The sequence below is a fragment of the Panicum virgatum genome, chromosome 2K, assembly GCF_016808335.1.
Source record: "Panicum virgatum strain AP13 chromosome 2K, P.virgatum_v5, whole genome shotgun sequence".
In the NCBI taxonomy this organism is placed as follows: domain Eukaryota; kingdom Viridiplantae; phylum Streptophyta; class Magnoliopsida; order Poales; family Poaceae; genus Panicum; species Panicum virgatum.
Window position 1 is genome coordinate 25,775,411 of NC_053137.1, and position 10,696 is coordinate 25,786,106.

Here is a 10,696-nt window from a genome sequence, read left to right on the forward strand (position 1 = left end):
TATGTATGAAGGTTCACGTTTGTTCATTAAAAATGTCTGCAAAATTCTAAAATGTTTGGATCGGTTGCTGGGGAATTTTGGAATAAAATATTAATAAAGACGGACATACTTTTCTAGGGAACCGGTAAAAACTTCTGTCACAAAGAATGCTTGTGATAAGAACCGCTCGATTTTTCGCGCTCTTGCTACAATTAAACGATCCTCTATCTTATGTCAAAACAGAGTAGATCACTTAAAAAAACCTGAACCCCTTTTATCTTTTCTGTATCGTGGATCGTGAAAATAAGTACGGCCATACATAACATAGAAATCACATGTTGAAAGGGGTGGGCAATTAGCTAGAGCAGCATGAAAGATTCATCGATTTTTTCCTTTTACTCGTATGGATATGAAAAATATAGGATTTCCGATCCTAGCGGGAAAAAGGAGTGAAACAGATACTCAATTTAAAGTGAGTAAAAGTAAAAATTTAGTGTGATTGTTTTTCACAATATTATTCTTTAAACACGTGTACATTCTACTAGTATATGTAGAAATTGTGCTTTTAGTAGTAGAGAAGACAAGATGCAGATCTTGCTCCCGACCGTGACTCCAATCTGCAGCAGCCCACGGCCCGCCTCCACTTTTCCCAAACACCAAAAAAAAATAAAAAATCGGTAGCGAACCGTGGATCGGGCTGGCAACATAGCCCAGCCCAGTGACAGCCAGGGCCCATTGCTTAAAGCAGACAGAAGTCGGTGACTTACGCAATCTGATTTTTAGGAACAGAAGTTCGGAACCCAGCCCGCACGCGGCAGGTCCGCTGATCCTCCATCTCTGTCCGCCGCTCCCTGTTTCTGAACTCGACTCAAACCCTAGTCCCCGCTATCGCCTCGCCATCCCCGCCCATGGATCGCGACCGCTCCTCCCGCCGCGCCCGCGAAGACGACGGCCGCTCCCGCGACCGGGATGACGACCGCCACCGTCGCCGCAGCCGCCACGACATCGACGACAACCACAAACACGAAGGCGGGGACGACGACCGCCGCCGCCGCCACCGCCACCGCGAAAAGGACGGCGGCGGCGCCGATGAGGACAGCCGCAGCCACCGCCACCACCGCAACAAAGAAGACCACCGCAGCCACCGCCACCGCGACGGTGGGGACGACGGCGACGACCGCCGCCGCGATAGCCGCCGGTCCGTGTCCTCGTCGGAGTCCCCGCCGTCCTTCACGAACCGGGACCGCTCGTCGAGCCGCCCGCGGGAGTCCATCGAGCGCCGCGACTCCGCTGACCTCGAGCCGCCGTCCTCGTCACGGAAGCGGGGCCACGAGGGCGGTGGCGGTGGGGACGAGGCCGACCGAGATGTCGGCAAGCGGGCTAGGGCCTCTGTGGAGCCGCCTCCCCCCAAGGAGGAGAGGCCTAGGCGTGAGCGCCGGAGGTTTGAGGATGTTGATGCTGATGGAAAGAATGTTGATGTGAGGAGTAAGGGGAGCAAGGAGATCTCATCTCATGACCAGAAGGGGGAGTTAGCAGTTAATGGAGATTTACAGAGTGGTGCTGCGCGTAATGTAAGTGTTCCTACATTTTATTGCTGAGTTCGGTTCATTGTGTTTACTTGTTGATTACTAGAGCGTGGGCAACTAACTGCTAATGTATGCTAGTAATATAGGCCATTAAGGTAGTTCAAGTGAACTATGGTAGTTTCTGGTTATGAAAACATGAAGAAACGAATGTGTGAGTTCACAGGGTATTGGATGATAATCTGTTTCTTGTCTAGAAATGATTTGAAGAGTTCGGCTATTTTCTTGCAGCAGTTCGATTTAAGGTTATTCTTTTCTGCTAAAAAAGTTTATATCATCTCAATTAAGTTGTATTGTTTGATTTTCTCTTCTTGTGAAATCATCTCAGAAGATGAACAACTTCTTTTGCTTGTTTTGAGTGGCTGTTTGTGATCATGATGTCGACTATTTTCCTTAGATTCAGTTAGAGGAAAGCCAAAAGCAAGCAGTGCTGCCCTACCCGTTGTTAGGACTTTTTTTGTTTTGTTTTGGTATAAGTGTATAGTTTGTTTTGTTTGGTGCTTTGGAGTTGGAATATTAAATTCGGAAGCATGGGGCTTCTGCCGTGCTGTGTTTTTTTTTCTTATTAGAGATTAGAGAAATGTGCCAATGGGTCACTCAAGACTTATGTACTCCCTTGTTGGTTTATGTTTGTTCAGTGATGATTGACATGTAGAATGTAGATACCTTTCAAGGATTTGAGGGACAATTTGATTATCAAGTTTTTTGGGGAAGGCCATAGTATTTTTGCCTATGTTTTTATGATCTTCCTGTTGGCTACTTATGCTAATATTGTATTTGGTGTTACATGATTCTGTCGAGGCTGTGCTGTAAAGTGAAATGCTTATGTAGTGCTACATTATCTTCTGATATAATATGTCATATCAGCAGTCAGCATGGATTTGATAGTGCTGTATTTTTCTTGGTTATTCTACATATCCTACTTGCACCATTTTTAAGTACTTGATTGTCTTGATTTTTTTTGTTACATTTTTTTTGAAGTGCCATGTATCATGTGATGCTACTTTATTTTGCAATTGTATTTCTATATGTTGACTTTGCATCTCTTATTTGCAGGATGGTTCTCAGCAACCGCTCAATGCTGCACCTGCTGTAGTGTCATCGTCTATTCCCGTGTCTTCAAAGGTATCTTCGATTACTACCAACAATGAAAATGAGGGGGTTAGTATTAGATCTGATCAGGTTACTGGAAAATCTAGTACAGATGGAAGTGCAACCTCAGCTGCTGGCAAAAATAGTAATCTATCTCTTGATGCTTTAGCCAAAGCAAAAAAAGCTTTGCAACTGAAGAAGGAATTGTCAGAAAAACTCAAGAAGTTACCCATGGTAAGAAGTCTCAGCTGTTCTCAGTCCCTTGCCCCAATTTCTTATTATAACTTTTTAATTGTTCTAAGTTTTTTTTTCCTGCACAGCTTAATAAACTTGGCACTACTGGCACTGATACACAAGTTTCTAAGAAAGAAAATACAAAAACAGCTGTAGAAGCACTGACTGTTACTAAAGGAGAAGCAAAGCATACTGGTCCAGTTTCTGGTCTGCCCACAAGTAGTGTCTCTGGGACTCCAGCGGCAGCTGGTGCAATTGGTATTCCGGGTCTTACAAACATTTCCAATCTGGATGCTGTGAAGCGAGCACAAGAGCTTGCTGCTAAGATGGGATTCCGGCAAGATCCACAGTTTGCTCCTCTCATCAACATGTTTCCTGGTACATCCACCGAACTTACTGTGCCTCAAAGACCTCCCAAGGCTCCTGTCCTTCGCCTTGATGCTCAGGGTAGGGAAATTGATGAGCAGGGAAACATTATCAGCATGTCAAAGCCAACAAATTTGAGTACTCTAAAGGTAAAATTTGTTACAATAAGCTTCATATAAAATGGTATCCATGATCTGTTCATATGGTGACTGCCACTATTGGTTATACATTGGTTAGGTCAATATAAACAAGCAAAAGAAGGAGGCTTTTCAAATCATCAAGCCAGACTTGGATTCTCTTGCAAAATCAAGTGCTCATTTTGATGAAAGGATGGGCATAAACCAAAACAAGCTCCTCCGTCCTAAAAGACCAGGATTTCAGTTTGTTGAAGAGGGCAAACTCTCTAGGCAGGCTGAATTGCATAGAATTAAGGTAATCTTGATTTTTTAAGGTTGTTTATCCTTATCCTTATTTCTCATGCCTTACTTGAATGTTCTGATTACAGAGTCAATTTGGTGAAGCACAAGCTAAAGAGCTCAAAGTAAAGCAAGCCCAGCTTGCGAAGGTAAAGGCAGAAGTAGACATGAACCCAAACCTTATTGAAGTTGCTTCTGGTATGAGAGCTCCAAAGCAAAAGCAGAAGGAAGCAATTCCTGACATTGAGCCATGGTTATATCTTGCTTCCTATATTGATTTTTTTTATTATACGCAGTCAATGAATGGTAGCTAATTTACATTCTTTTCAGGGATGCAAAAATTTTACTTTCCGCCACATATGAGGTTTTCACTGTGGAGAAGCTTAATATGGACAGGATCACCATATATGTGGAACATCCAGAGCCATTAGACCCACCGGCTGAACCGGCACCACCGCCGCCCCAGCCACTGAAGTTAACTAAAAAAGAGCAGAAGAAGCTGAGAACACAGAGGCGTCTTGCTAAGGAAAAAGATAGGCAAGAAATGATTAGGCAAGGCCTATTGGAGCCACCCAAACCAAAGGTCAAAATGAGCAATCTTATGAAAGTTCTAGGCTCTGAAGCTGTGCAAGATCCCACACGGCTGGAGATGGAAATCAGAACTGCCGCTGCAGAGCGTGAGCAGGCTCATGTAGACCGCAACATTGCCCGCAAGCTCACACCATCTGAGCGCCGTGAGAAGAAAGAGCGGAAGCTCTTTGATGATTCTACTAATACAGTGGAGACTACAGTTTGTGTTTACAAGATCAGAGACCTGTCCCATCCACAGACACGCTTCAAAGTTGATGTCAACGCACAAGAGAATAGGCTAACTGGTGCTGCAGTCATCACCGATGGTATCAGTGTTGTGGTTGTTGAAGGAGGGAAGAAGTCAATCAAAAGGTACAATAAGCTCATGCTCAACCGGATAGACTGGGCAGCCGCAGTTAGTGGTGAGGATGATGCTGACGAGGAACCTGACAAGCCAGTGAATAGCTGTGCATTGGTCTGGCAGGGCAGCGTGGCAAAGCCTGCCTTCCACAGGTTCACTGTACACAACTGCCGGAGTGAGGCTGCTGCTAAGAAGGTTTTTGCTGATGCCTCCGTTCCTCACTATTGGGACCTTGCTGTCAATTTTTCTGAAGATTCATCATGAGCAAATCACCTTTTCAAAGCCTTGGTACCTGTTGTTGATCTTTGCTCTGTCTACATGCAATTGCTGATGAGTGTCCAGCGTTTCAGCGCTTGACATGATATTAAAGTGGTCGTATCACGTAGTTTAAAATCTTGGACATCGGAACCGTGTAATACGTTGTACTATCGATCTGTTATGAATGTGGAATTCAGAGTTGTATGGTGTTTGTTGCGTTTTTTTTTTTATTATATGGCCCAGGTGTTGTCATGATGAACTGTCTAATTTTGCAAGTACGCATAACTCCATTGCAACACCTATATGTAGACTTAATAAGTTTTGCCGTGTGAATTACTGTCATGGGGGCTGTGCATCAATACTTTTATTTGTTCTAAAACAATTTGGTAACGACTAGTTTCAGACGGGCCGCGCGTTTGCGTGATTGCACGGCTGCTCCATCTACCGTCCATTCTTCATCTGAGCAATCATGTGCGATCAGACTAAATAGTAGCTAGACGAGCTGCAGCTTTCGATCCATTCTTCTACCTCGCCGCCCACCTCTCCCTCTCTTCTAGCGTTTGCATTCACAGCCCTACAGCCCTGGAGGAGCTGCAGCTTTCGATCCATTCTACCTCGCCGCCCACCTCTCCCTTCCTCTCTTCTAGCGTTTGGATTCACAGCCCTGGAGATGTAAATGGTACAGATATTTTCCGACCGTTTTCGTTCGATTCGGTTTGGAAGAGTTTTTATCCATCCATATCCGATTCTGGATATTCATTATCCGTAACCAATTCATATCTGGATACTAAAAGTTACATTTTTATGATGTCGATATCCATTACAATCTTATACGGCAAAAACTAACTATCCGTATCCGACTCCATATTCAAATAAAATTATGAAAATAAATACGATATTAATAATATTCGTTCGTATTCGATCCGTTTACATCTCTACGCAGCCCCCACCCCTTCCCTCTCGCGCTTGCATTCGCAGCGATTTTACCTGAAACCCGGAGACTTGGGATGGGGAATCGCAAATTAGAGGTAGAGGGGGGCGGTGCTTGGAGGTGACCTCTCAATTTGTTTTTTTCCTCCCACGCCTCGTGCGAGTCGACTATTTTTTGAGTTTCTCTCTTGAATTTCTGGTGGATAATCAGCTGGTTTTTTTAGTTTCTCTCTCGAATTTCTGGTGCATAGCGAAGGGAAAATCGTGTGGTCGAAGAGGAAGAGGATCGATGACATGGTGGAGGGGAAGACTGGCTTTTGGCGGATCCGCGCATGGTGATGCAGATGCAGCACGGCGGCGGGTACATGATTCTGAAGGCAAGGACATCGGCCTTGAAAGGTTCTCGCTACAGGAAATAGACGCAAGAAGGAGAGGACTCTACCGACCAGGTCCCTTTCTTGTTCCGCTATGTCGTCCCATTTTTCACTAAGGAGCTTCTCCAAGAAGGATGGGGTCTCCATGTCCCTCGCACAAAGTCGTCGACGCCACTCCACACCAAGCCGGAGGGTCATTGACGTGCCGACGAGCCACCAAGACTCCAAGGATGGACAATGCACCAAGATACGAGTGTGGTTCACTCTAACCAGCGCACAAGGCAGCAATACCTTGCTCTCTCACTCACTTAAGAACTAACCTAGCACTAACACTCTCAAAGGTATGCTAAGGACTAAAGATGTGATCACTAAGCACTTGGATGGCTTGGAGGTGTTCCTCTAGTGTGTATATGACTTTTAGGGACTCTAACAAGCTCAAAAAGGTCGGGGAAAGACATATATATAGCCCACAAATTCGATGTAGCCATTTGTAGCCGTTGGGGGCTTTCTGCACAAAGCGTTTGTTAAACTGCTGAATGGGTGTCGGTTTAACCGGTCACTAATAGCTTGAAACTTGTCGTTGGCCTATTCTGGCAAGCTCTTCAGCTGAAATATGGTATCATCGGTTTAATGCTGATAGCGTCGATGTTGGGGATGTGAGTCCGCCAAGCAGTAGAGGGGTACCGAAAACACCCAAAGCGAGAACAAGTGTGAGTAGCTTGAGAGAGGGCCCTCTTTAACCCCTTGGGTCAGCTGTATATATAGAAGGGAGGGAGGTGGCAATTTGCCCCCGCCCCCTTGAAAAGTACATGATTTACATTTTGGGCCCTTGGGCCTTCACAATCAGCCCATTTAGCTATGAGGGCTAGGCCATTTCCCCAATGGTAGCCCCTCAGCTACTTTGGTTTGGTTGATATGACAAAACATAGTAGCTGAATACATATGAATTGGCCCAGACCTATCTTGACCAAGGCCACAAGGATTGTCCTCATGATCGCTCGCTCGTACACCTCGCTAAAAACTCCATCCGAAAACCCACTGGGACAAAACAGATGGAGAAAAGAGCATGCATGCCTAGCGGGTCTACGCATACATGACGATGATATTCCAGGTAGTTGTCTTCGATTTTGAAGATGAAGAGGGTCTTCGGCAAAGGTGGATGGTGCGCACGTCAAGTCAAAGTGTATTGACGAGGGAAAAGGTTGAAGTAGTCATCGCTGAAGTAGAAAGGCGAGCCCCTCGAGGCGAACACTGTCGACGAGGGCGAAGCCGAAATTGTGGTCACCGAAGGCAGATGGCAAGCCCCTCGAGCTGAACTATGTCAATGAGGGCAAATCCGAAGTTGTGGTCGCCGAAGGCAGACGGCGAGCCCCTCGAGCCAAACTCTATCGATGAGAGCGAAGCCAAAGTCGTGGTCGCCGAAGGCAGACGACGAGCCCCTCGAGCCAAACTCTGTCGATGAGGGCGAAGCCGAAGTCGTTGTCTCCGAAGGCAGAAGGCGAGCCCCTCGAGCCGAACTCTGTCAACAAGGACAAAGCCGAAGTTGTGGTCGCCGAAGTAGAAGGCGAGTCCCTCGAGCCGAACTCTGTCAACGAGGACGAAGTCCGAAGTCGTCATCGAAGCAGAAATGACGAGCACCGGGCAAGACTTATTCGCTATAGGATGCTAGTTCCCTGGCCCGACTATAGCCCCTCTTGTCCAGGGTTTGTGGTGGAGGCAACACAGAAGTGACGAAGGCCCATTTTGATGAAGGTCTGACTGACGAAACTCATTTTTGAAGAAAAAGCCTATTACTGATAGAATGAATCTTTGATGAGAAACCCATGATATTGAAAACTTATTGATGTTTCAAAAATTTAATATGAAAATCAGAGATAGAATTTCACCACAATACTAAAGTTGGTAGTTAGTGCACCTATAAAACTTTTGTCATTTTCATTTCTAATTTATTACAATGCCTTCGGCATTTCGCGCGATAGGACTTTTCGGGCCTTCGGCATTTCATGCGACAGGACTTTAGGCTGCCTCCAGCTCTTTAGCTCGGATAGGTCATACCTGGCCTTCGGCTTTCCGAACGACAGGACTTTCCCGCCTTCGACATTTTGCGCACAGAAAGAGTTCTCTGGCTTCATTTTTCGCACGATAGGACTTTCCGCCTTCGGCTTTCTGTCGCAATGCAATGCAATGCAAGTGATGCAAAGAGTTGCCATATGAGCTTTAATGAATGCTATTGCAATGAGTAAAGAGCGAAAGCTTGGCCTAATAATCAAAGGCCAACCTTCGGGTGAGTCCCCTTGTTATCTGATAGAAATCCTATAAGTTGACTGTAATTAAGTAGTACCGAAGACCGAGTGAACCTCTGTGAGATCCCGGCATAGTCATTCCACATATAACTTAACTTGCTTTGGGGGTGAAAGCCAATAGCTCGAAGGAGAATCTTGCATAAAACACGAATAACTGAAGCCCCATATACAATTTCTTCAGGTAAAAGCTAATAGCCCGAAGAAGAATCTTGCATCAAACTCGGATAACCGAAACCTCGTATGTATTTCTCTTCGGTGTGAAATCCAATTACCCGAAGGAGAATCTTGCATCATACTCGGATAACCGAAGGCCCATATATATTTCTCTTTGTGGTGAAAATCAGTAACCCGAAGGAGAATCTCCTAGCGAAGAGCCTGTAAGAAAGATATGCAGTATCCTTGCAAATGAAGAGTTGGCATAAGCATATAATTAAGCAAGGTCTGCCAAAGGGTAAAGCGTAACCCATTAAGCAGGGTACGGGTCGTCATTGCCATAAAGGTGAGGACGGACTGTGCTCACTGATTCTGGGCATTTCAACCCCTCAACTGATGACAACACCCCTTTGAACAAGAGGGGTAGGTTGCTTCAGCGCTGAGAACCGAAAAGTAGCAACATAATCTCTTTAGTACCAAAAAATAGAATTAGACAAATTTATATATAATAATGCTCCATGAGTAAACACTTGGTGCATACGATTGGTAAGACCCGAAGCTCAACGATTGGCTTGACCATACTACCGCCACCGAAGGCCATTGAGAAAGGAAACCGATATTGAAATCGAAGCCTAGTCACCCGATGATGATATGATCCGAAGCCAGGCTTGCATCAAGAGTCCAACCATAACAAGGGCCCCTGGCCACTATCAAAGTCTAGTTAATAAACATTAAATGCTGAACACATTGATCCTGACTCGTATTTGTTGATTGCTGAAGCACATTTTAACCGAGGCGTAGCCTGCATGTTGGTTTGCTTGCCGGCCAAAGATCATGAACCAAAGAGGAGAATAAATATCTCGTGCTAACTGAGGTCAATTTAATACTAAAGGGTAGAAGCCAACGCCAAGGCATCGACGAAGGGTGAAAAAAATGGTTATGAAGAATGATGTCGAAGCTCAATTATGATAATATTCTGGAGGTCGAATTCCGAAGCCCAAATACTAGAATTCCGATGCCCCATATAGCTGAACAAGAAATCTAGTTTATCGAACTTCTTATGTTGCTGCCTGACCGAAAGGTTGAAAGCCTGTGCATTGAAGCCCCTAAATGTTCCATTGTTGAGGCCCATAAATAGGAACACGACGAAGCCAGTAATCTCGGATGCCACTGAAGCTGCGACCCCTAAGCTCCGCTGGGCTACATGTAGCGAAGCTGATGTACATAGCTGAAGAGGAGGATCAGACTGATGGCCGGAGCCTCTCTTGATGGTGAGAAGAGTCATTGTTGTCGAAGATGCTTATTTCAAATGAAAAGAAAATAGACATACCACCGAAGGCAACGTCAAATGGTAAAAGTCAATCCAAATTTCTATCGAAGGCCAAAAAATTGATTCCAAAATTTAGAAAGAGTTAAATCTGAGGGATAAATATCAACCCCACATCACCGACGAAGGGTGAAAACTTAATTCCAAAGGGGTAAAATCGCCCCACATTCATCACCGGAGGGAGAAGAATTGCTTCCGAAGAGATAAGGATTTAATCCAAACTCACCCCTAGACATGTGACTTAAGATGAGACCAAAGGATTAGCAGATTAAATTGATGCACATGAAAGGGACATGACCTTGGTTGCCGCAAAACATGCATCAGCAAAGAGAAGCTGAGTTGGTTGGCAAGCCTACCTCCGAGGGGGCTGATCGCTGGATCGATTCCTGGTTTGCCCTGGCTGTGCAGCATTTTTGCGATTTGCTTCGCACGTTGTGTGCTCCGTGGGCCGAAGGGGGCGGCGCTCGCTACTTCAGGCCAAAGGGAGGCACCTTCCTTCTTGGGCCGAAGGTGACGGTGCTCGCCGCGTAGAAGATGCCGGGACGAAGTTGGCTTGTTGCTTTGTTGGCCGAAGAAGAGGTCGCTTCGGCCATATGCCGAAGGGGTTGTGGGCCGAAGAGGAGGGCGTGCAGATTGAAGACCCCTTGGTGTCATTGGAATTGGAAAAAGATAACGGATGACTGGTCGCGCTGAAGTGCTAACACACGACTCTCTGGCCCAATAGACCGCCGGTCTTTCCTTTCTCTCCAT

At 45.7% G+C, this 10,696-nt stretch overlaps 1 protein-coding gene across 2 annotated transcripts; it reads left to right on the top strand.

The window, feature by feature from the left end:
• The first annotated feature begins 748 nt into the window (after positions 1 to 748).
• On the top strand, positions 749 to 5,192 carry LOC120672841 (protein RDM16-like). 2 transcript variants are annotated; one of them, XM_039953457.1, is made up of 7 exons: positions 791 to 1,550; positions 2,619 to 2,687; positions 2,767 to 2,888; positions 2,975 to 3,403; positions 3,492 to 3,686; positions 3,760 to 3,923; positions 4,001 to 5,192. In XM_039953457.1, the coding sequence occupies exons 3-7, from the start codon at positions 2,886 to 2,888 to the stop codon at positions 4,863 to 4,865; spliced, it is 1,656 nt and encodes a 551-aa protein (XP_039809391.1). In that variant the 5' UTR covers positions 791 to 1,550; positions 2,619 to 2,687; positions 2,767 to 2,885; the 3' UTR covers positions 4,866 to 5,192. The 2 variants fall into 2 exon arrangements, with proteins under 2 accessions (XP_039809384.1, XP_039809391.1); XM_039953450.1 differs by having other exon boundaries at positions 749 to 1,550; positions 2,619 to 2,888.
• Positions 5,193 to 10,696: the final 5,504 nt, after the last annotated feature.